This window comes from Cervus elaphus, chromosome 23, assembly GCF_910594005.1.
Source record: "Cervus elaphus chromosome 23, mCerEla1.1, whole genome shotgun sequence".
Taxonomy (NCBI): domain Eukaryota; kingdom Metazoa; phylum Chordata; class Mammalia; order Artiodactyla; family Cervidae; genus Cervus; species Cervus elaphus.
Window position 1 is genome coordinate 51,458,078 of NC_057837.1, and position 26,923 is coordinate 51,485,000.

Genomic DNA, 26,923 nt, shown 5'->3' on the forward strand with positions numbered 1-26,923 from the left:
AACAGCATAATGCCTTCAAAATTCTTTTTTTTTTTGGGCCACGATGTGTGGCACATGGCACTTATCTGACTAGGTATGGAACACATGCCCACTGAATCAGAAGCACAGTCTTAAAACTGGACCACCATAGAAGTCCATGCTTTCTAAATTCTAATGGAAGGTGTTTCTAACCTAGAATTCTGTATTCAAACTTTCAATAAAATGTGAGGATAAAACTAAGACATTTTTGGACAGGAAAGGTCATAGAAAAGTCACCTCTACATGCACCTTTCCTCAGAAACTTCCTGGAGAATGTGTATAAGGTGGGAATAAACAGGGGGACAAAGACACGGGATGAAGGAGACAGAAACCTCAACATAAAAAGGCTAAAGAAATTCCCAAGATGACAGTTGTGCAGCAGGCCTCAAAAACAACTAGTGCACTTGGGAGCAGCAGGTTTGGGTCCTAGAGCAGAGGCAAGAGAATTTGTGATAATTCTCTTTAGGTTTATGATTATCTAGGCCAAGGGAAACTAAAACCAGGAAAGTATCTTGTGTTTGACCACATCAAGAGAGTGTTCAGTTCTGTCAGAGAATAGGGGTAAATCAAGGGTAGCTACATAGAAAACCAAACAATTAAAAACCCTAAATATGGCAAATATTACATTTAGCACAAGCAAAAAGTGATTCCCCCATCCAAAAAATGGGGACATATAATTAGAGTTCAACTCAGCAGCAAATGGGAGGTTTTTATGGTTATAACAACATAAATAGGGACTCCTGATTTAGCCATTGTGATATAACTATATTACATAAGTGGGATGAAGGGGAATCTATATGTGTTTACAGTGTGTGGGGAGTTGCTGGGAGAGGTAACATAAGATAATAAATTTTTATCTTTGATGCCCTTATCAGTAGGACATCAAAAGATAATGGAATTGAAAAATCAAGAAAGATTTTAAGCATGGAGAAGTAAAAAACAGCTAAAATAATTTAAAGTTGTGGGACACGATGCTATTGCTTCCTCTTATAAACACTGTAGCACTTTTTCAATTATGTGTAATAGTATTTTCTTAAAAATAATGTTAAACTGAAAAAGAAACTTTAAAAACAAAAGGATCTCAAGGCCTAACAAACAATTTAGGTTTTAAACTTTTAGGTTTAAAACTCTAGATAATCACCTGAAACATCTCTTGAACAAGCAGCAGCATATATGTAGCTCACATCAGTAATCATTATTTCTGTTATTTCAACTCCAAATTTTCCCCATATGAAAAGTCAAATTACCTACATTTTAGTATAGGGTACATGAAAAGCTACCTCAAAAAGCCAGAACATACAAACCAAATGTCTTCATTTTATCAAATTAGATTGAACATACAGTATTGTAACTGACATGTAACTGTTCAGGAACATATATAAAGTTAGTTTGATCTGTTCTGCAAACACAAGATTATTCATTTACCTTTCATGGGTTGATAATTAATTAAATTAAGTACCCAAATCAAAAGAACAGATAGTTTGTATAAGTGAAATTACCTGAAGAAGGTCACGAAGAACTGTACTAGGTCCATAAAATTGCTGTGCTGGGAGAATGCAATCTGTGACAGAAAACCAGGTAGAGTGATTAGGTTATAAGACAGAACCATCAACTCAGCCTTCTTGCTGAAGCAGAAAGACATTAACATTTCAAGAGATTAATGGAATTTTTTCACTTGAAGAAAAGCACCCATCCCTTTAGTTTTTCTTGCTTAACTGCCAAAGCAAAAGTGATATTCTGAGACTCAAGACAAATCCCTATAGCCCCTCTGCTTGACACCAGACCTCAGTTTTTAGTCTGACCTGGAAGACATCTCAGAGGCCTACATCTAATGAGGTGGAGGAACCTAGAGCCTATTATACAGAGTGAAGTAAGTCAGAAAGAGAAAGATAAGCATCGTATACTAACACATATATATGGAATCTAGGAAGATGGTACTGAAGAACTTATTGGCAGGGCAGCAATGGAGAAACACACGCAGAGAGAACAAAGCTATGGACACGGGGAGAGGGTGAGATGTATGAAGAGTGTAACATGGAAACTTACACTACCATACGTGAAACAGAGAGCCAACGGGGATTTGCTGTACATCTCAGAGAATTCAAACAAGGGCTCTGCATCAACCTAGAAGGGTGGGATGGGTAGGGAGGTCGGAGGGAGGTGCAAAAGGGAGGGGACCTATGTCTGACAGAAAACAACAAAATTCTGTAAAGCAATTATCCTTCAATTAAAAAAATAAACTATATATATATATATATATATATAACCTAATGACAAGCACGTCAGTTTATTCGCAAAGAGTGGGACATGACTGAGCGACTGAACTGACTGACTGTGCCCATATCAAGACAAAATGCTCTCCCCTTTTGCTTCAAATTCCAATTCTTGGATCTACCATGAGGTGGGGGGCCTCCTTTAGTGTCCTTCAACCTTTTTGACACTTAATGCTCACTTCAAGATAATGTCCCTTTAAAAAAAATATTTATCCCAAGTTTCACTACATTGAATATCATCTGACAATCAATATAACACCAATTGGAACCTAAATAATTTTATACCAAGAATATTATAAGGACTTCCCTGGTGGTCTAGTGACTAAGACACCATACTCCCAATGCAGCAGGCCTGGGTTCAATCCCCGGTCAGGGAACTAGCTCCCACATACCAAAACTAAGACCCAGCACAGCCTAAATAAATAAGTATTAAAGAAAAAAAAAAAAAAAGAACATTGTAAAATCCCTAACATAGCTCATCAAATCTAAGACACCACTAAAACAGGTATTGTTTTGTGTACTTTTAAGAAAACCACTGATTTATACTATGACACAATGCTTTTAAAATCATTGTAAGGTGTTATCAGAGATATTAGAACATGAAAAAATGTGCAGCTTAGAATTTACTACTAAGTATGATAATTGTGTCCTTACTACCCTATGATACACATGGTACTAGCCAGGAGTGTTCTTGGCTTATTTCTAAGGGACCACAGCTCTCCCTGGAGAAAGGATGGTGCTATAAATGAAACAATTATTGAATAAGATGATAATTATTCAAATAAAGACAAGAATGACAAGAATCATGGAAGTATATGATTGGCGTCTTCTTTTCCTAATCCTGGCTACACACCCCCATCCCTTGTCAACTCCCACTGTACAAAATGCAAGAAAAGTGTTACAGCCTGGGCCCCAACACAGTAACAATACTTTGCAGTCTTTTTATAGTCAGATTCACAGAGGATCAAGAGAGAAGAAGCGTCTAGTGTTTTTCTTTTTGACGCTCTTATGTTCTTTTTGACATTCCATAAATAAATAAAGGTCCAATACTACCTATTCAGGCCGCAGAATATTATGGGGCTTAGAATCTGAAGTTTTTGTGTTTGCCCTCTAGCCACCATTTATATTGAGAAATACAAACATACATAGACATCATAGATAAGGAGAAACCATATTCTTTGCTTTTCCTTCATTTATTATAGTAATCAATCCTTTAGGTTTCTTGAGAAAAGGAAAACTGCAAAATATGGCTATAGTCATCACATAAAAGGTTTTTATTTTTTTAAATTAAGAAGCTGAATATTTTATTATTGAACTGTTTCTTATTTGCCTGCAAGGCTTCACTGTATAAAAATAGCACCAGCAAACACAGTATATTGCAAAATTAAGAGAGTAATATTCTTCATCAGACACTATACAACTAACAAACTTCCCCACTGCCAGTTATTTCTAGTGGGAAGATCATTTTGACCCAAATATAGGGATAGCTGTAAGCAAGTTACAATACTATATAAGGCTTAAGATAACCATGTTATCTTTGAATCACATACTTTTTCTAACTAGTTTTAGCACAGATAATTTCAGGAATTCTGAATATTATAACTGGAGCCTAGCCTAAAAATCATCGGGTGCTGTGAAAAAGATGCACAATGTTTATCTGAAGTCATTAGGACATTAGGAGGTATTTTCTTCAGGAAACATTGTTATAAGTAGTTTCTTTTGCTAAAAGTTGCTTTTTAAATATCTATCCACCACTAATTTAAGACAAATATGCTAGATTAAGTTGTTTCAAACTAGTTTATTTAGGGGTTCCATTTTCACTGAATAGACTTTTAAGTATTTCTCATTTGCTTCTTCACTCATTAGTTCATCTAGTTCTGAAGGGTAACTGAATGTCATCTTGATAACAAGCCATCTTCAGAAGAAGATTTGTTGAAAAGTCCTGGATTTTCTGCTACAGCTTTATTAATTTCAGTTATTTCTCCTGATAAAGGAGAACAGAGTTCACTACTAGCTTTCACACTTTCCAAAGCACCGAACTCCTTTTGTTTGTTCAATTTGGTCCCAACTTCAAGCAGACTACAATAAACAACATCTCCCAAAGCTTCCTGTGCAAAATTACTGATTCCCACTGTTTCAACACCGTTTTCGGCGGTTACCCTTTCATGTTTTTCGGTGAATTTCCTATCTGACAGCAGAGCAGGGCTGGTGCGTAGTACCAGAAGAGCACCCACCAGCAGCCCCCAGGGCCTCGGCCAACAGCAAGTTGCTTGCTGAGATAGCGCGCAGGCTGCCCACCACGGCCCGCAGGCTCCTCCCTGCTCACAGCACCATGTTCGCAGACATAAAAGCTTTTTAATAAGACTGGAGAAAATCAATTATAAAAACAAAGTTATTCAGTCTTGAGGAGTGGAGAGTCTAGGTTACAAGACATAAAGAAACAAATTCTAGGCCATCCAATTCTGTTTAATCTTTTAAAACAGCCAGTGTGGCTGGTCTCCAAGACTCACATCATTCTAAAAATGGTCTTCTTTTGTTGAATGTTCATTACCTAAGTCTCCAAAGTGACAAAGTTTCATAAGAAAACACAACTTATGTACCACAGCTTCCTTATCCATCTAGGTTGCTTCCATGTCCTGGCTATTATAAACAGTGCTGAGATGAACACTGGGGTGCACGTGTCTCTTTCAGATCTGGTTTCCTCAGTGTGTATGCCCAGAAGTGGGATTGCTGGGTCATACAATGGAATATTACTCAGCAATTAAAAAGAATTTATTTGAATCAGTTCTAACGAGACGGATGAAACTGGAGCCCATTATACAGAGTGAAGTAAGCCAGAAAGATAAACACCAATACAGTATACTAATGCATATATATGGAATTTAAAAAGATGGTAACGGTAACCCTATATGCAAAATAGAAAAAGAGACACAGATGTACAGAACAGACTTTTGGACTCTGTGGGAGAAGGCGAGAGTGGGATGTTCTGAGAGAATAGCATTGAAACAAGTATACTATCAAGGGTGAAACAGATCACCAGCCCAGGTTGGATGCATGAGACAAGTGCTCAGGGCTGGTGCACTGGGAAGACCCAGAGGGATGGGATGGGGAGGAAGGCGGGAGTGGGGATCGGGATGGGGAACACACGTAAATCCATGGCTGATTCATGTCAGTGTATGGCAAAAACCACTACAATACTGTAAAGTAATTAGCCTCCAACTAATAAAAATAAATGAAAAAAAAAACAACAAAAAAAAGAAAAACACAACTTATAACAATGTTTATGAATAGACTGACCACCTAGAAACATCTAGTCCTGCTTTAACACTCAGTCTTGTTGCTTAATCTTTTGATTAATGGGTGATGGATTTACTGTCCAAATTGAGAACTTCTGAGAGTGAAAGAGAGTGTTACTAAAAATTACACTGTGACAACAGGCATGAATGGGGCTGTCCCCTACTCAAAGACTGTCAAACAAGGCAAACCATCTGCAAAATCAGTCTTATGAAAAACGAGATTTTAGTGAAAGTGCTATTGGAAAACTGATTACACAAAACCATTGACAAATAAAGACTTGGCAGAATTACCAAGTGAAGAGGGATGAAAGATACAGACTTAAGTCCTTCAAAAACCTCTGAATATGATTGAGAGCATCTTGGGAAAACTGTTGAGACCTTTGGCTATTCTTTTTTAAATCAAGCTGTAAAGTCAAATCAGAAGTGAAGGACTCCATTCCTGCTGTCTTATCTCTGAGCACCATCTGTACAACTTCTATATTCTATAAGTCACACTTCCATATTCTTATCTTGCTCAATTTTTCTACATAGCCCTCAAATATATACTTATTTATGGGCTTTTCTTCCACTAGAAAATACCCATGAGGGACTTTGCCACTGTCTATCTCTAGCGCCTAAGACATGGCATGAAGAGGTTAAATAAATATTTGCTAAATAAAAGAATATGATAATTGGAAAAATAATGACCCATCTCTCTTCAAACTCAGTAAGACCTAACTGAGTTTTCCTCTAAGAACTGGTCCACAGTTGCAGCCATAATTTAATTTTGTTAACTGTACAATTAAACATTTTTCATAGTCGTGAGTTTCATTTTTCAAAATAATATCCCAATCAGACCTTTCTTTTGTAATTTATTATAAAAAACATTGAAATGTGTTTGTGGGTTTTTCCAATACTAAGGATAATGAAGACCTCCTATAATAAAATCTATTTAATATAAAGAAGAAAATTCCATTACAATTTATAAATAAAAGTCACAATTACTTTCTTCTCCCTTTCCAAACAGTATCACTCTTCACACGCCAGGAACTTATGTCCCCTTACATTTTCACGTGGGCTATAGACTCGACTCTCAGTAATATGTTTGATTAAGGTGTGCTTGCCCAGGGTGCTCTTTGAGTATGCTATATGAAATGAAACACAGAAGCCCTTCCAGCCCCAGGATTTGGGGTAGGATATTGTAAACTTGCACTTCCCAAGCACTAATTTTATGCTTCAGTCAAACAAGTGTTTTCTGGTTGCAGTACCACTATTGTCCTTCAATGTCTGTAACCAGGGTGCCTTCCCCAACCACCTGCAATGGTGGCTGTTGTTCATACCTACAGTGGGAGTCCTGTCCTTCCAAGTCCTTTGTGGCCCAGCACAAACACTTCCTTTCTCATTCAGCTATCCCATCTTCCACTGGAAACTGGCTCTCTTTTCTACATTCTCAGCACTTGATCCACTTCCCTTTTAGGGTATGGAATAATCATATTCTACCTATACTATGGCTGTGTACCTAGAGATATCGTGTAAAAGTGGATTCCTGTATTATTCTATGAATATATCAGTTATTGGCTTTTAAATTGTTGTTGTAGGACAAAGAATGAAAAGGTAATTTCCTACCTCCCACACAAAAGCAGATACACTTTTATAGTCCAAGAACTAGACCATCCATGGTTCTCAAACTCTGCAGAGCTTCCAACAAAGTCAGAATCCTGGTCCCTTTTACCACTCCAATAGCTTTAAGCTCCCCAGGTTGTTCTGATACTAGTGTCCAGGGGCCACACCTTAGGGAACTCTGAAATAAGGAATTATTAAAAAAAAAAAAAAATCGGACTTCCTTGGTAGTCTACTGGTTAGGACTCTGTACTCCCAATGCAGAGGCACGCATTTGATCCCTGGTCAGAGAATTAGGGTATTAGCATGCTGGGTGCCGCAACTAAGAGTTATTAGCACACCACAACTAAAACCCAGCACAGCCAAATAAATAAACATTTTTTTTAAAAAAGCAAAAACCAAGCAAACAAAAACCAAAAGGAATCAATCTGGATCTTCCCCAGGGGTGCGTGTGGGGGTGAAGGAACAGGGGTAGAAGAAGATAGGTTTCGCCCAAACTTTAAGACTAGAAAACGGAGGGAAATGAAGAGAATGGAGAAGATGTTTTAGAGTTCTGAAAGTAGAGAGAAATAAGGGGTGACTACATGGTAGGCCTTGGGGAGGCTCTGAAGTACCAGGGATTATTTTGCACCCAAGCCCGCCACACGTGAGAGTGAGGATAGCTGCCTTCAAACAAATCTCATGGCTAGGGGGCAGGGCACCAGGAGTAGCAGCCAGTGAATGAAGATCTCTGAACTCAGTGAAGCCCTGAGATTTCTGCATATCCCTGAAGGAAGGGGATGGGCCTCTGTGAATACAGGCTGAGAATGAATTTCATCAACTATGGTGGGTAAAGGCTGAGCTCAAGTTTACTGTAAAAATAAGATAATATGACGCATTATATTCAACTGCCACAAAACAATTTTTTTAATATTGGTATTTTGCATCTACTACATATAATACAAAATACCAATGTTAAAAAATTTTTGTTTTGTGGCAGTTGAATATAATACACAGAAGAGCTGTACAAAAAAGATCTCAATGACCCAGATAACCAAGATGGTGGGGTTACTCACCCAGAGCCAGACTTTCTGGAGTGTGAAGTCAAGTGGGTCTTAGGAAGTACTGCTGCCAATAAAAGATACTGGAAGTGATGGAATTCCAGTAGAGCTATTTAAAATCTTAAAAGATGATGCTCTTAAAGTGCCACACTCAATATGTCAGCAAATTTGGAAAACCCAGCAGTGGCCACGGGACTGGAAAAGGTGAATCTTCATTCCAATTCCCAAGAAGTACTAAAGAATGTTCAGACTACTGGACAGTTGCACTCATTTCGAATGCTAGTAAGACTATGATCAAAATCCTACAAGCTAGGCTTCAGCATTACAGGAACCAAGAACTTCGAGATGTTCAAGCTGGGTTGAGAAAAGGCAGAGGAACCAGAGATCAAATTGCCAGCATTCACTGGATCACAGAGAAAGCAAGGAAATTCCAGAAAACACCTACCTCTGTTTCACCGACTACATTAAAGCCTTTGACTGTGAATCATAACAAACTGTGGAAAACTCTTAAACAGATGGGAATACTAGACCATCTTCTTACCTGTCTCCTGAGAAACCTGTAGGTGGCTTAAGAAGCAACAGTTAGAACCTTATATGGAACACCTGACTGGTTCAAAATTGAGAAAGGAGTACAAGGCTGTTTATTGTGCACTCAATGCTAGGCTGGATGAGTTACAAGCTGGAATCAAGACTTCAGGGAGAAATATCAACAACCTCAGATATGCAGATGATACCACTTTAATGGCAGAAAGTGAAGAGGAACTAAAGAACCTCTTGATGAGGGTAAAAGAAGAGAGTGAAAAAGCTGGCTTAAAACTCAATATTAAAAAAAACTAAGATCATGGCATCCCGTCCCATCATCTCATGGCAAACAGATGGAAAAGGTGAAAGCAGTAACAGGTTTCATCTTCTTGGGCTCTAACATCACTGCAGATGGTGACTGCAGCAATGAAATTAGATGCTTCCTTCTTGGCAGGAAAGCTATAACAAATCTAGGCAGTGTATTAAAAAGCAAAGACCTCACTGCTGGCAAAGATCCATATAGTCATGGCTATGGTCTTTCCAGTAGTCATGTATGGATGTGAAAGCTGGACCATAAGGAAGGCAGAGTGCCAAAGAATTGATGTTTTCGAACTGTGGTGCTGGAGAAGACTCTTGTCCAAGATCCCTTGGACAGCAAGGAGATCAAACCAGTCAATCTTGAAGGAAATCAACCTTGAATACTCACTGGAAGGACTGATGCTGAACCTGAAGCTCTAATACTTTGGCCACTTGATGGAAAGAGCTGACTCATTGGAAAAGACCCTGATGCTGGGAAAGATTGAAGGCAAAAGGAGAAGAGGGTGACAGAGCATGAGATGGTTGGACGGCATCACCGATTCAATGGACATGAACTTGGGCGAACTCTGGGAGATGCTGAGGGATGGGGAAGCTTGGGGTGCTGCAGTCCATGGGGTTGCAAAGTGTCAGATGCAACTTGGAGACTGAACAGCAACATATAATCTACAAAGCAGATCACTGTTTAGTATAGAAGGTTTGAAAAGAGACAGGGAAGAACCTCTAATTAGCCTTTATCTTCTCCACCAAAAACAATCTTCACTGTTACTAGCATTTAAGTCAGGGAGAGGTTGGGAATGGATAGCTGGCTACCCTGTGAGCTAAGTTTTCTAGCTCCAAGGCAGCACCCATCAGGCTGCAAGAAAACCCAGAGTCTATATGCACATGGCAGAATCTCTGTGGGCTGCTTCCTTATCTCCTGAGGCCAGCAGCTCTACTAGGGCCCAGCTCCACCTGGTCAGGGAGCCCTTCCAGACTGGCCCACCCACTCCTCAGCTCTCCCGAAAGGCCAGGCTCTGCAGATGCTGAAGACCTGACATTAGGACCAGAGAGGGTTTAAACGGTCATGGTGGCCCTCTGGCTCCTGGTTGAACCATGTCAGTCTTGCTATGTAACTCTGAACACTGCAAAGCCAGGAGAGGTCTGACTGCTCCCATAAGAACTTAGGCCTGTTTACAAACAGCTTTCCAGTCAGGCCTCACCTATGCCAAGGATGGAAGATTCCATGACCATCGGCTGAGCTTATTAGTGCTGCCTCCACTGTGAGTTTTTTTTTAAACCTAAGTTCTATATGGAACTCTTATGTTGAGACCATAGGCCCTGGACTGGATCCCAGTGATCCAGTCTTCTGAACTGGCTTCACACACCACGAACCTAATGCTGGTTTGCGTAGGCACAGAAACTGTATACATACCCAAGCTCTGGTCAGAGCCTCAAGACTGGGTAACGCCACCAAACCGCTCATTCCTAACATGCATGCTAACACTCACCATATGTCCACTGCCAACCTCTGGGCTCTCTTCCTCAAATTTCCTTCCAGCCATTCATTTTCACCACTCTCCAGAATCTGTATTTATTTTATTGTGTTCATCAGTAATTAAAAACCACTAAGGGGACTTCTCTGGTGGTCCAGATGTTAAGATTCTGTGTTCCCAACGCAGGGGGCCCAGGTTCCATCCCTGGTTAGGAAACTAGATCACACATGCTTCAACTAAAAAAACCAAAAGAACCTCAAGAACATTAATAACTAAATATACATGATTGATTCCTGCCCACTCCCTCCTCTTCTTAAGACTTCTCTCCAGAGGCCCTCTCCTTTAATTAGATTTCTTTTCAGTTCTTCTGGCAGTGGGTGGAGGGGGAGCGGTTTACCTTTTTAGCACTAATAAGTTGTTTTTTGCTTTTTTAAAATTGTTATTTCCTGATTTAGTTACATTAGGCATCACTTACTAACTTCCTGCTATATTAGCCATCACTCCCTACTCCCCAGTCCCTTCGTAGAGTTATATCACTGTTTTTGCTGCTTCTGTTATAATTTCTATGTTATTATCCTGAGGGTGATAGTGATGAAAAGATGCCAAAACAGACAAGAAATGGATATAATACCCTTGGATACAGGGAGAGGATGTGTCTTTTACCCACAAAAGGCTGTAGGAGCAGAAGGCAATAGAGCCATGGCCCACTGGAAAGTGGCTTCCCAAACCTCACAGGCTCACTGGAAGGCACTCCTGCTTGGGGGCTGGGTGGGGAGGGGAGGTCAGTAGCTCTTGGGTGAAGCTCCCTTTGCCATTTTCACCAAGATGGAAATATGCTGGGATGAGGAAGAAGAGGTTTTCCGCCTGCCCTCTGATTGTTCTAAAACTGCCCAATAGTGGCTAATGGTAAAGCTCTAATACAGTGTTGTGTGCTTCCTGAAAAGAACAGAAGGTCAGTTCTGAGATATGTCCCAGCCGAGGCATAATCCTGCAGCTACTTTTGGGAGGTTAAATAATGTACTTGGACCTTTAATTCTTATTCAATCATCTGTATTATCTCTAAAAATCATTTTATTGTGGAAAATTCTTAAGCTTTTAACGAGTAGAGAGAATAGTATAATGAACCTCAAGTGCTTATCACTCAGCGTTAATATTTACAGCCCATGGACAATCTTATTTTATCCATACTCTACCTACTTCCCCGAGATTATTTTGAGGCACACCCCAGATATCCTATCATTTCATTCTTAAGTATTTCAATACAGATAGTATTTCTTAACTTACTCTCTTTGCAAAATTAGGAATGTTTGTGTCCTCATCTTTCTCTTTTCTTCTACTTCTCCACTCTTTTGAGAGTCTGACAAAATTCCAAACTAGAACAATTCAATCCTCTAACACCATACTGTGTAGATTGGGATGACAAATTCTTGGTCTCTAATCCCTGCTGGCTCTCTAGCACTAGTCAACAATTATGCAGACAATATCAGAAAATAGCTTCCATTACCTATATAAATGTTACAAAAGTTGCCAAAACCCCCAAGGTTCTGATCCTGAGCATAAAGCTCTCATCTACAATGATGCGTTCATCTAGCGCACATTTATGGAGTGTGAGGACACAGGAATATAAAAAAGCCCTTGCCCTTAAGGAAATCTCTGTAGAGTGAAAAAACAGACACATCCATGACTGTGGAGGCACAGATGAAGAAAGGAAGCTGCTACGTGATATGCCCCAGCCTCATGACAGCTTCTGCCTGCCCTTCTCTCCAGCTCCTCGCTCACAAAACTGTTACTTTGGCTCTGCTCAAGTCCTAGTAGTCCTGGAAAGTGACTGAACATATCCCTCCCCCACCCTGAACTAGTACTAACATGTTCCTTAGGACTTCATGCTGACTTGGGCACCACAGAGCACTCCCTTCTTCTCCCAGGGTGTCCAGGAGCATGGGGGCACACCCTGCCTCCCAGCATCACTCCTGCTTTCCACTCATGGCTGCCTCTCTGGGTCAGAAGGTGAGCTAAGTGAGTTGATGTTAAAGGCAGGCTAGTGGGTCTTGGCTATGGAGATCACAAAAGAGAGGTCTGCTAGAAAAAGATCTATCCATCTCAGCCATAGGTGGTGTTCACAGATGGTATGGATGGGGCTCTGTCCAGGGGAAAAGGGCCCAGAGGAAACCCAAGGGAACAATGGCACTGAAGAACTGAGAAGAAACAGTCAAAGCTGAAAAGCAGAAGAGAGGAGACTTTTCAGAAGAAGGAATAACAATGATCATGATGAACACCATGAGGTAGGATAAGAAGTTTAAAAGACAACTTAAATTAAGAAAGATTTACACTTTATTTTTTTTTTCAGCGGCGCTGTGCAGCATGTGGGATCTTAGTTCTCTGACGAGGATTAACGCATGCCCTTTGCATTGGGAACGTGGAGTCTTAATCCCTAGACCGCCAGGGAAGTCCAGATTTATACTTTAAGTAGTTTAGTTCTAAATGTATTTCATGGCTTTATAATTCTTAAAATCCTTAAGATACAGATATCTAACACCAGGAGCTATGTGTATATATTATTATTATTATACAATAAATATGAATTTTAGACATGTATCTAACTATTCATAAGAGCTAAAGAGTGAAAACAGCCCAAGTATCCATCAACAGATGAACAGATAAACAAAAAATGTGGTTTATCCATACAACAGAATACTATTCAGTCTTAAAAAGGAATGAAGTACTAAAACACTAAATATGGTTGCACTTTGAAAACACTATGCTAAGTCGAAGAGCCCAGCCACAAAGGACCACCTATTACATGATTCAATTTCTATGAAATGCCCAAAACAGGCAAATCTGCAGAGAAAGAAAATTGACTGGTGGTTGCCAGGGGCTAGAGGAAGAAATGGGAAGGGACTGCATCTGGGTATGGGGTTTCTTTTCAGGGTGATGAAAAGATTCTAAAATATTCTGTGAATATACTAAAAACCACTAAATTGTACACTTTAAATGGGTGAATTGTATGGTATGTGACTTACATCTCAATAAAGCTGCTACTAAAAAAAAAGTATATCTGAGTCAACAAAAGTTTCATACATCCTTTGCTTAGTGTAGCAATCCTATTAGCACCCATAAACATAACTCTAACATCTAAATGAGTGCCCAGTTCTCAATATAAATTCTGTGTTGCCTTCATTTGTGAACACTAGCCTCTTACATAAACTAGCAAATGAAACACCCAGCATGGAGAGAACTTTAATATTAGTTCCACTTTCAATAACAACCTCTGTTGCAGAGCCAGTAACAAGCCAGAATCTCAGTGCCACCACCCACCTTCCCACCTCACACACAATGTTTGTCTGTGCATCCTTCATCCTGAATACCTACCCTCCCAAACTAGAGCCGTGGCTGAAGAGGTGAATCCTGCTGACTCGGGGAACACCTAGAATCACTTTCAGAAAGCAAGGGCTAAGGAAGGGGCACTAACTTTCAAGAGCAACCAACCAGAAACTAGGCACAACTGACCAAACATACCCACCACCCTCTGACACACAGGCCTTTTCAGTCTGGGTGGTTTTTTAAAAAATTTTAAACGGAATCTACAAGGATTTTTATAGTTAGTTTCAAACTCCTTCGGTTAGCTGTTGTAGGTTTTGATCTGTTCCTAATTATGGAAAAGAATTCTGGGATCAGTTCAAAGTGAAAGAATTTGAGTTTACCATTACCATTTTTAAAGCACTAATATTTACACAAGTTGCTGAGTAGAGAAACAAACTGCCTCACTTTGCTTTAAATAATGAAAATCAAAGACAAAAAAAGAAAAAAGGCTTTTTTCTGCATTGAAAGTCATACTGAAATTTAACTGAATGGCTTACACTGTACCATTTATACATTTCCCTGTTCTCTTCCTTAAGTAAGTCTCTACATTTTAACTAAATCTGTACAGTCTCCAAGGGTGTATTTAAAAGCTAACTACACCTAAAAAGGCTAAAACTGAGGAAAATAAAGCAATAAAGAAAGGTACAGCCCCTCTGTTGAGAACAGGCTCACATCTGCCCAGAAGATAAAAGCTCAGTCCTCCACTCAGCACACACAGATACACTCCCCAGTGTGGAGAGAACCAGCACTGATCAGGTTCTTGTATAAAGACACCAAAGGTCCAGTCACATTGCTTGTGAAAACTGCAGCTTTTTGTACCAAAGAGCAAAAAGATATATTTTCAAAAGAACTTACCTGTTTCTCAAGGAAAGCCTGGCAAACTAAATGGTGAACATGCCATCATTTATTTTCCGAAGTGCTCCTGAATGCAGCTTTCATAAGTGGATCTTATTCAAATGAGTGATCCAGTTCAGGTGAAGAGGACCAAAAAATCAGGCAGGAAACCAGTATTTCTTTGAGTCTTAAACTTGAAATGAGTACTTAAAAAAAGTGAGTGTGGGGAAGAGATCCCTCTAGAAGGAAATGACCATTTCAGTGACTTTCAGAGGGTGGAGCAACTGGGCATTGGGAGGAAAAAAAACAACTAGAACTCAGCATTGGCAACAGCACAGCTATCTCCAGCACAAAAGCCTGTTTATATGCCCAGAGCCCTCTTTCCAAATGGGAAAAAATATCAGCAACATAAGTCAAGATTGTCACTAAGAATCTTAAAAAATATTAAGACTCTTAAAAAAATAAAATAATTTTTCAACTATAAGAAATAAAGCTTGAAGTTCAATCAGATTTAGAATATAACAAGATATATCAGTATAGAAACAACTTCAACTTAAAACAAGTCAATAAATTATATTTAAAAATAAAATATTTTACAATTGTATGTGTTCTATAACTTGGCAGTGTTAGCAGATGTTATCAAAATGCAACTGTACTAAGTAGAGCCTAGAGCTCATATTCCCTAGGATCAGAGAAACAACCTAACGCTGTTAGCCCCACGCCAAATATAGCCAATGGCAGAGAGAATTTTAATATGGCTCCTAAGATGCCTACTACACTGATGTGCATACCCTGTACAGTCCTCTCCTCTGAAGTGTGAGTGGGTCTGATCTCATCTGATAAGCCCTTTGAAAAGAAGGTCCAGAAGTCAAAGAAAGTTGAAGCATCAGTAGGTCTGTATCTATTTTTGGTCTAAAATTTTTATGTTCAAATGTTATATAATTGGAATCATGCAGCATGTAAATTTTTCAGATATTTTTCCTACTCAGCACAATTTCCTCAGATTCATACAAGCTGTTTTATCAACAGTTTGTTTCTTTTTATTCCTGAATATTATTCCATGATATGTATGTAGTACAGTTCATTTAATCATTCACCTGTTGAAGAATACTTGGGTTGCTTTCAGTTTGGGGCTATTATGAATAAAGCTGCTAAATATTGCTCTATGAGTGTCTGTATCAACATCAGTTTTTGTTTCTCTGGGATAAATGCCCAGGGATACAATTGCTGGGTTAAGTATAGCAAGCGAGAATTTAGTTTTATAAGAAAAACACTGAACTACTGATATTTTCCAGAGTGGCTGTACCATCTTACCAGCAATGTATGCATGATCTAATTTCTCTGAATTCTAACATTTGGTGTTATTACTGTTTTAAATTTTAGCCACTTGATAGGTGTGTAGTAATATCTTATTCTAATTGTGGGATGTGTTTTGTTTTTTCCACACCATGTGGCTTGTGGGATCTTTGTTCTTCAACTAGGGATTGAAGTTTGGGGCCTCAGCCAGTGGAAGTGTGGAGTCCTAACTACTGGATCACCAGAGAACTCCCCTTCTTGGCTTTAATTTGTATTTCTTGAACAGCTTTTAAAGCTGAACATCTTTCATGTTGTTATCTACCATATTTATATCTTCTTTGATAAAATGTTTCCATGTCTTTTGTCTATTTTCTGACTGGACCGCTTTTTAATGTTGCGTTTTGAGAATTCATCTTATCTTCCAGATACAAGTCCTTTGTCAATAATATCTTTTGCAAATATTTTCTCACAGTATATAGCTTGTTTTTGATCCTCCTACCAAGGTCTTTCACAAAGCAAAGCTTCTGATTTTGATGTGAGCAATTTTTTTTTTCATAGGTCATGTTTTTGTTGTCAAATATGAAAATCTTTTGCCTAGTTTTAGGATATGAAGATGTTCTCCTTTTTTCCCCCCTAAAAGTTTTATAGTTCTACATTTTACACTTATATCTGTTATCCACACTGAATTAATTTTTGTATAAGATGTAAGGTTTAGGTCAAAGTTCATTTACTTGTCTATGATTGTCCAACTGTTCTAATAGCTTTTTGTTGAAAAGGCTGTCCTTCCACTGAACTGACTGCACCTGTCAAAAATCAGTTGGATGTATTTATGCAGTTCTATTTCTGGGTTCTTTATTCTGTTCTACTGATCTACGTGTCTATCCCTCCAATAATAACCACAATGTCTTGATTACTGTAGCTAAATAGAAAGCCTTATTAATATTTCATACAGTAATTCTTCCCAGTTTATTCCTCTTTTCAAAACTGTTAAGCTATTTTAGAATCTTTGCTTTTCATAGAAACATTAGAATAAGCTTGTCAATGTCTACAGAAAAAATTTGCTTTTTTTAAACTTTAAAAAATTGGGGTAAATATTAAGATAAAATTTATTAATATGACTTCAACCAGTTTTAAGCATATGATTCAGTAAGCACAGATGCTGCAAAGATAGGAAGAGAGGAGAGTATGAACAACTTTGTGTCAGAAAATTTGAAAATATGTGAAATAATTTAATATCTAGAAAAAATTATCTTAATGGATGCAGATAGAGTATCCAAAATATCCTGTAACTACTGGAATCAGCAGTTAGAAAACAAACTCCACAAATAAAACACCAGAATCAAATGGTTTCACAAGGCAGATCGCATACAATTCTAAAGTTATATAATTTTTTCCACAAATGAGAGAGCTAACTTCTCAACTTATAATTAAAGGCTAGTTTAATAACTATAACAAAGACAGGAAAGGAAATTATGGACTTTCTTACTGAGACAGATACAAAATTCAAATCAAAGTATTAGCAAACTGAGTCCAGCAATGCATAAAGTAAAAAAACAATATATCATTGCAAGTCAGGTTTATTCCAGGAATGCAAATAACTTCCAGGGTCATGGTTTATGCAATAGGACAAAGGGTAGTGCCATTCGCTAGAACGAAGCACAGGGTTTGGGGCTAAGAGTACAAGAATGACTCCCTGAGTACAGAGAGCTTATGAGTGGCCAGGTAGAAATGTCTAGACATCAACCAAGAACACTTGTCTGGCGTTCAAGTATAAGCAGGGCTGAAGACAGCGTACTGAGAATTACCAGTACGGAAGTGGTACAGTGAGTCTCATGTGTGCGATAAAGAGAGGAGAACCATGAGCTGAATCCCAGACAGCCCTAATTTTTTAAAAGATTCCTTAAAAAGACAGACCAGAGAATGAGGCAAGGAAAGGACCAGGAAGGCAAGAAGGATAGTGACTCAAATCATGCAATGAGAAGGAAAAGGGGACTAAAGAATTCAGTCACTGGAGCCCACTGTGACAGGTAACTTCAGGATGTGGTGAAGGAAGAAGTTGGACTGATGCGTGAGTGGATATGAGGAAACAGAAAACAGGGAGTGTGGTCAACGTTTATAAGAAGACTAACTGGAAAGGGAAGCAGACGGTGTGACAGAACAAAGGAAAAAGTAGATTAGAGGGTAAATTTATAGATCACCTAGATGGGAAGAGAAAACAGAGTGGTGAGTAACATTACGATGCTGAGCCTGTCCCCCACCCTCCAGAAAGGAAAAGAGTGACTGACTGTTCTTTAGTTAGTCTCAAGGCGTGAACACACACCCACTGGAACTAGATTTCAAGCCCATCCCAAGTGATTAGCGCAGACTTGCTTTACTAGACAGTGCCACTGAACGTCGGCAAGTATCCTCAGCCTCAGTCCAGCGACCACACTTGCTCAGCTGAAGGTAAACCAACTGTTCAAAGTCCACCCTTCCCAAATTCCACCTTTCCCCAAAAGGAAAGGGGTTAAAGCACAAAGCACTAAGGCAAGGCCCCAAAGACACAATGGCACATGGTTATAAAGAGCACAAATGGGGCCAGGAGGCCCCTGGGAACAGAGAAAGGAGCAGGCTGGTAGCACCAGTGGCTGCGGCAGCCAACAAGAACCCTCAGACCTACCCCTTCAGGTCACAATACAAAGAATCTGACATGGAGATGCCACAGGAACAAGCCAGGACTCAAACCTGCATCTGACTATAGACCTAAACTATTAAGGTGACCTTAAACACTGTCCCACACTGTGTCCCCATTACCCTCCATCCTATCCTCCTTTAAACTCCAAGAGCATTTGGGGTTCTTTTCATATGGCAATTTCCACACCTCAGCTTTCACTGGTTATATTTGTTTGCTTCACTTACAGCCACCTTACTCATTCCAGAATTGAAGCTCTTTGTGTAGCTCTACAGGCTTTTAAGTGGTAAGTCCTCAATGAAGAAATGAATACAGGTGTAATTACCAAATCTGTTATACACCAGCTTGCTTTCAAAAGTGCTTATAAATTTCATTCATAAGTGATTTAAGCTAGCCCCACTACAATCTTTATGGTCTGCGCTCAGCATTCCTTTATCACAGATATCACAAAGGCAAAGCAGTATTAATCTTGTACATCTCATTTACAGTAAGTTACACATTAGTGAATTTAAGTCTCCACTACAGAGATTTCACCATCTTTGTAAGATGTAAAAGCACTTCTTACCTGAATTTTGATGGGCCAGGTGAAATTACTGACATAAACAAAGAAAGTGATATTTGGGTGGTTGCGAAAATCAAACTTCTCATTAGAGAAACTATCTTTGTACTCCTTAATGTTGGTTTTTGAAACAACAGGCATCTCTTCTCCAGCTTGGGTTCCAGCTGTTAAGAAGAAAAGAATTAAATAAAGAGATTTTTTTTTGGGGGGGGCGGGGAGCAGAATCTGCCCTCACTAATGATAATAGTTAGAATTTATTAAACACTGTGTTCCAGAAATAGCACTTAACAACTCAATCTCAGTTAATTCTAACAATTACTATCCTCCTCATTTACACATCAGAAAACTTAGGTTCAGGAAAATTAAGAAACTGATTCAGATCACACAGCTAGGAAGAGTTTGGATTTGAAGCTGGGTAGGCTGATACACAAGCCTGTCCCCTCAACCCAAACGGTTTTACTAGGAACCCCTACACCTTCTCCCACAGAAACAGGCTGCAGTAACTTTGAAGCAATGGCATTCACTCTGCCCACTTCACCCGCTTTGAATTTACCCCTTTAAACCTGTTTGGCAGTGCTCCAGATCCCCCATACAAGGGACACAGATTCAGCCATCACTTCCTAACTAGCAGTGACCTTAAGTCTCAACACTAGCAGGGAGGAAGGAGTTTTTAGGGGTCACTCAGTCGCTTCTGCTACCAGCTACAACTGCCTTTAAATCCCCCTGACCTGATATAAACTCATCCTATTCCCAAGCAGTCCTTCAACATTCAATACTGTCCCTCTGCCAGGAATTCTAGCGTCTATAAAGACTCATGAAACAGGCTTTTCCCATGGCTGGAGTCCAACTGTCATTGGAAATCAATCACATGCTCAGGGCTGCTACCTTTCTCCAAAGACTCTGACATGATAAACACAAACTGATGTACAAAGTAATGTTTTTATTTTGTTTCAGTCTAATTGGTCATATTTTGACCAAAAGATAGTATTGTGACAGTAATGATGATGAAACATAATTACCATTTGATGAGAATTTACCATGTTTCTAGCACTACACTGAGTACTTCATTTATTATCTCATTTAATCTTCAGGATATTCTACATGGCTGGGTATTTTCATTATCCCATTTCATGCCTGAGGAAACTGGCTCAGAAAGCATAGTTGAAGTAACAGGCAGAATTCAAATCCAGGTCCACTGAGCTACTTCTTAACTACTATATCAGGGCCACCTTTTCTTTCTTTAGTAGATTTTCTGCCCAGCAGATCTTCTTTAGTAAATCATAGTAAGGTAAACAAGACAGCAAAAGCTTTGCTCATAAAGCTTTATTTAATTTCCAAAGCACATTTTTCTCTGTACCCACTAAAATCTCATTCTATTAAAAATGTTGCGTTTTTCACTTTCTGAAGCATGGATGATGATGGTAGTGCCAGAATAGTGACTGTGGCAATGGTATTAATGGTGTTAGCCAGGTGAGGTAGTGAGCACGCACTGGTCTTGATACCATGGCAGGCACTGACAGGCATAGCTGAATTTAATCTACACAACTACAGGAGATAAGTATTATTACTTTCTTTTTAAGATAAAAAAATCCTATGGGTCTAGAGATAGGTTTTAGATACTTGCTCAAGGTCTTCCAGCTAATAAGTAGCAAAGGGTTAGGGTTCCAAATCCATCTGTCTGTCTCCACAGCCCCTTTTTTCTCAACTCTTTCTCAATCAATTATCTCCACTTGGAAGGTCTTCTCTAGGTGTGTCTTTACCTGAGAAGCTGGCAGCCCAGGTGATGTTGAGGTTGAAGTTTTTGGAGGCATTGATGAACATGTCCAAATCCCTGTTTTGCTGGTGAGATGTACAAATAATTAGAAAACTAATTACTCTAATAGTTTCTTGGTTTTAAAGTGGTAAATTTTACTACTCTCAACTTTCTTAATTACAAATAAAATTTTTAATGTCTTAAGAGAAACGCAATGTTTAAAAGACAGTTAGCAAAATTTTTAACCTTAAGATAAGCAATATACCCTAAACAAGTTTCATTTCCCTCCCATAAAAGTAGGAGATTTAATGCTTTATCAAATGCCAAACTCTACAAAAAAGTATCTTTTAAAAAAAGACCCTCACCAGAGCACAAAGACCTATATCCTGTGACCTATATAAGGTGAATCAGTCTCTTAAGGATCCTTTGGGCAGCCTTTTCCAAATGTCTGGAGAGTAAGACACTTGGTCAACTGTCATTTATAAATCAAATCTATATACTTCTGAACCCATAGATTAAATAAAGTTCAAAATGGAAATGGTTTTTAAGAAACAGCACATAAAGCTGAAATAAACTAAATTTTAACCTTTCTTTTTTTAAATTTTAAAACTTGATTGTCTTCACCCATGATTAAGAACATCTTTCTCTCACTAAAAATATTATTTCAAGAGAAATGACAGAATATGCTTTATTATCTTTGAAAACTTTGTATACCACTTAGAGATACAGCAATTTGAACAGCTAGTTTATTTTGACTATTGGTTTTAATGACTGAAAAAGGTATCTCTGAGGAATGTTCTGGACCACCTGGAAAAAGAACACTGTCAGCTGTGCTAGGTAAATCATGATACTAATTTTTAGTTTTCCCTAAAACTTGGCTAACAAATCTGTTTCTTGGGGTCAAAAAATTGTTGTTCCAAATGAGTCAGATGCTGTATTTTGTATTTTTGAATGCAATCACACTGAAAAATTTTTAAATGGGTTAGAAAATAAAGGTTTTAAAGAGCATTCTTTTGATAGTTTTTCAGCATAAAAATTACAACAATGGAAGCATTTCCAAACAGCTATTTCCAAAACATGATTTCTAAACCAGAAGTTCCTCTCATAAAGCAGTTACCTTCTCATTTATTGATAAAGCCTCACCATCCTCTTGAAGGGACAGCTCAAGTGTATATCTATTTATTTGGCCACGTTGCGGCAGGTGGGATCTTAGTTCCCTGACCAGGTAATTACTAGCAATTACTTCTTTCCACGGAAAGGATTAGTAAACTTGAAATCCTGGTGCTTTTGTAAAAAACAAGACACATACACTGTATAACTCTGGAATATAAAAACAAATCTTACTTTCATTTAATTGTAAACATCCCATACTGGACTTCATTTTTCTACTGATTTATTTATTTCTTAAATTTAGCCGTGCTTGCTAATAACATTTGTTATCAAAGGAATATACTTTGGCTCATTATCATATTGTTTTCCATGTACTGTTATATTTACCATATTTTTGTAATGGTAAATGGTTTTGTGTATATTGATAATAAGAAACCTCCAAGGAAGCACCTAAATAATTTATCATCAAGTTTAGTAAAATTTCATTATGTACCAGGTATTAAATGACTTTACGTCTCATTGAAGAAATCATATAGGTGTGTGTTCATGTTCTAGACACTTCACTTTTAAATGTCACACTGTGTTGGCTCCCTTTTACTTCTAGGTAACACCTTATGGCATGCTGGAGTTCACCATTAACAACAATAGACATAAAAATATATTTTAAACAGTTACTTGGTAGTAATTTCAATTATTTCTGGCTGACTTCTTATGAGGCAACTAAACCTTCACTGTTTTAACCTCTTACTGAGGCTAAGAACTCATTCTAGGAGCTTAAGTGTTACCTCTGCCGGCATCACTGGTATTAATTTCTATTTTAAAGCAGTAAGACTGGGTTCTGCCACTGCCCCACTAACAAGGAAGTCCCCCTTGCAGTCTCCTCTCCTTCCCTGTGTGGGGCTGTGATGGGCTGACGGATAAACCAAGTATGTGTGGAGTCAATTTCAGTCCGTGTATCAGACCATGGTAAATCTTAACAACACCATTCTTACCTTTTAAATAGAAAGGAGATAAGAGGCAGAGTCTAACACTTCTTTCCTGTACCTCTAAACATTATCCTGTGGACTCCACTCTGGAGACCACTGCTAAGGCAGTGCTTCTATCCATAATGACCAAGGAAAAGATCCACAGAAATACAAAACAAAGTAAGAAGACTTTGATATCTTACTTCATCAGGTGTTGCCACAAAATTGATGGCTGTGTAATAGCGGTCATCTTCCTGGGATAGGCTAAAGGTGAACTGATAGTCAATAAGAAGAGTATCTATGGAAAGAAAGAAACATGTATTTAAAAACTGAAACAAAACACAGTATGTCTCTAGAGATACAGATTGATTTTCTCATAAATATTCAATAGCCAGGAAAGTACTTTTAGCTAAGTGTGAGCAATAATATTTTGTTTGAGTTAACCCACCAAAACCTCCTTGTATCATGACCCTGGTTGAGGTTTTAGGCTCCCACCAAACTTATCTACAAATATTAATTGATCATCTACTCATGTTTAAGATACAAAGCTATAAATTAATGGTGTAAAAGAAACCAAAACTCCATGTAAAAATGGTTGACCCCAGGTCCAGGGCAAGGAATACCTGTCTCAGTTAACTTTTTCTAGAAAGCAAGGAAGCATTCAAAGACTAATGTAGCAAAAGAAAAGAGCTTGAAAATGAGTCTACTGGCTAAACATGGTATAATTTAATTCTAAAAAGTAATGCACAATTCAACAACTTGATTTGAAAATGGGCAAAAGCCTTGAATAGATATTTCTCTAAAGATATACAAATTGCTAATAAACACATGAAAGGGTGCTTAACATCACTGATCATTAGAGAAATACAAATCAAAACCACAATGAGACATCATATCATCTATAGTAGAATGGCTACTACCAAAAAAAGTGTTGGTGAAGATGTGAAGAAATTGGAACTGTTGTGTACTACTAGTGGGAATGGTGCACCTACTGTGCAAAACAGCATGACGGTTCCTCAACAAATTAAAAATAGAATTACCGAATGATCCAGCAATTCCACTTCTGAGTATATACCAAAAAAACAGAAAAGAGGATGCTGAAGGGCTATTTGTACAACCATGTTCACAGCAGTCAAAGAAATTATAGCCCAATAGTGGAAGCAATCCAAATGTTCATCAACAGATACATGGATAAACAAAATCTCAAAGAGAAAGGAAATTCTGACATATGCAACAACATGAATGAACCTTGAGGACATTATGCAAAATGAGATAAAATAAATAAATAAGCAAGAAGACAAATACTGTATAATTCCACTCATATGAGGTACCCAGGTACCAAATTCACAGAGACAGAAAGTAAAATGGTGATTGCTAGTGGGTAGGGGAAGAGGGGAATGAGGAGTTGTTTACAAGTTTATTTTTCACTACTCAAAAGATGGCCAAATGATTTTTCCAAAGTGGAAAACCATTTTATATTCTCACAAAAACTTTATAAGGGTTTTGATTTCTCCACATTACTGCTATTGGCTTTTATTTTTCAAGACAGAAATATATTAAATGTACTAGATTACAAAAAATTAATTGATGTGGTTTCAGGTACTACACTATAAACCAGCCTCTACGAAATGATCAGCTGCCTGGTTTTGGTACAGTATCAAAGGATAACATCCATCAGTTCAGTTCAGTCCAGTTCAGTCGCTCAGGCATGTCCGACTCTGTGACCCCATGGACTGCAGCACGCTAGGCTTCCCTGTCCATCACCAACTCCCGGAGTTTACTCAAACTCATGTCCATTGAGTCGGTGATGCCATCCAATCATCTCATCCTTGGTCGTCCCCTTCTCCCGCCTTCAATCTTTCCCAGCATTAGGGTCTTTTCAAATGAGTCAGTTCTTCACATCAGCTGGCCAAAGTACTGGAGCTTCAGCTTCAGCATCAGTCCTTCCAATGAGTATTCAGGGTTGATTTCCATTAAAACTGACTTGATCTCCTTGCTGTCCAAGGGATCTTGGACAAGAGTCTTCTCCAGCACCACAGTTCGAAAACATCAATTCTTTGGCACTCTACCTCTTTATCGTCTAGTTCTCACATCTGTACATGACTACTTGAAAGGCCATAGCCTTGACTATACAGATCTTTGCCAGCAAAGTGATGTCTTTGCTTTTTAATACACTGTCTATGTTTGTTGCAGCTTTCCTGCCAAGAAGAGAGCTTCTTCTAATTTCATGGCTGCAGTCACCATCTACAGTGATTTTATAGCCCAGGAAGAGGAACTTCGTTATTGTTTCCATTTTTCCCCATCTGTTTGCCATGAAGTGATGGGACCTCATGCCATGATCTTAGTTTTTTTTTTAACACTGAGTTTTAAGCTGGCCTTTTCACTCTCCTTGCGTCCTCATCAAGAGGTTCTTTAGTTCCTCTTCACTTTCTGCCATTAAAGTGGTATCATCTGCATATCTAAGGTGGTTGACATTTCTCCTGGCAATCTTGATTCCAGCTTGTGATTTATTCAGCCCTGCATTTCCTATGATGTGCTCTGCATATAAGTTACATATGCAAATGACAGTAAACAGCCTTGTCATACTTCTTTCTCAATTTTGAACCAGTCAGTTGTTCCATATAAGGTTCTAACTGTTTCTTGAGCCACATACAGGTTTCTCAGGAGACAGGTAAGATGGTCTGGTATTCCCATCTCTTTAAGAGTTTTCCAGTTTGGAATGATTCACACTGTCAAAGGCTTTAGTGTAGTCAATGAAACAAGGTAGGTGCTTTTCTGGAATCCCCTTGCTTTCTCGATGATCCAGCGAATGCTGGTAATTTGATCTCTGGTTCCTCCATTTTCTAAACCCAGCTTGAATATCAGGAAGTTCTCAGTTCAGGTAATGCTGAATCCTAGCTTGAAGGATTCTGAGCATAATCTTACTAGCATTCAAAATGAGTGCAACTGTCCAGTAGTTCGAACATTCTTCAGTACAGCCCTTCTTGGGAATTGGAATGAAGAGTCACCTCTTCCAGTCATGTGGCCACTGCTGGGTTTTCCAAATTTGTTGACATATTGAGTGCCACACCTTTATAGCATCCTCTTTTAAGATTTTAAATAGCTCTGCTGGAATTCCATCACCTCCAGTAGCTTTATTGGCATCAGTGCTTCCTAAGGCCCAGGTGACTTCACACTCCAGAAAGTCTGGCTCTGGGTGAGTGATCACACCATCTGGGTCATTAAGATCTATCTTGTACAGTTCTTCTCGATTCTTGCCATCTCTTCTTGATTTCATCTGCTTCTATTAGATCTTTAATGTTTCTGTCCTTTACTGTGCCTGTTTTTGGATGAAACGTCCCTTTGATTTTTCCATTTTTCTTGAAGAGATCTCTAGTCTTCCCTTTCTGCTGTTTTCCTCTATTCCTTTTCATTGTTCATTGAAGAAGGCCTTCTTGTTTCTCCTTGCTATTCTCTGGAACTCTGCATTAAGTTTGGTGTACCTTTCCCTTTCTCCCTTTCCTTCCTCAGTTATTTGTAAAGCATCCTCAGAGAACCACTTTGCCTTCTTGCATTTGTTTTCTTTGGGATGTTTTATTTGCTGCCTCCTGTACAATATTCTGAACCTCTGTCCATACCTCTTCAGGCACTCTGTTTACTAGATTTAATCCCTTGAATCTATTCCTCACCTTCACTGTATATTCATAGGGGATCTGATTTAAGTTGTACCTGACTAGCCTGGTGGTTTTCCCCACTTTCTTTAGTTTAAGCCTGAATTTTGCTGCAAGTAGCTGACGCTATGAGCCACAGTCAGCTCCAGGTCTTGTTTTTGCTGACCGTATACAGCTTTTTCATCTT

The 26,923-nt window shown here is 38.7% G+C and overlaps 1 protein-coding gene and 1 pseudogene across 3 annotated transcripts in view; both read right to left on the reverse strand.

The window, feature by feature from the left end:
• The window catches only part of ATRN (attractin), a 186,658-nt gene that overhangs the window by 35,683 nt on the left and 124,052 nt on the right, over positions 1–26,923 (reverse strand). For all 3 annotated transcript variants that reach the window (XM_043884857.1, XM_043884855.1, XM_043884856.1), the window contains exons 22-25: positions 23,290–23,384; positions 21,019–21,097; positions 19,265–19,422; positions 1,518–1,579 (exon numbers count right to left, since the gene is read on the reverse strand). In XM_043884857.1, the coding sequence (XP_043740792.1) occupies positions 1,518–1,579; positions 19,265–19,422; positions 21,019–21,097; positions 23,290–23,384 (394 nt within the window). The remainder of the gene's footprint in view (positions 1–1,517; positions 1,580–19,264; positions 19,423–21,018; positions 21,098–23,289; positions 23,385–26,923) is intronic.
• Positions 1,586–4,625, reverse strand: LOC122682101 (annotated as a pseudogene).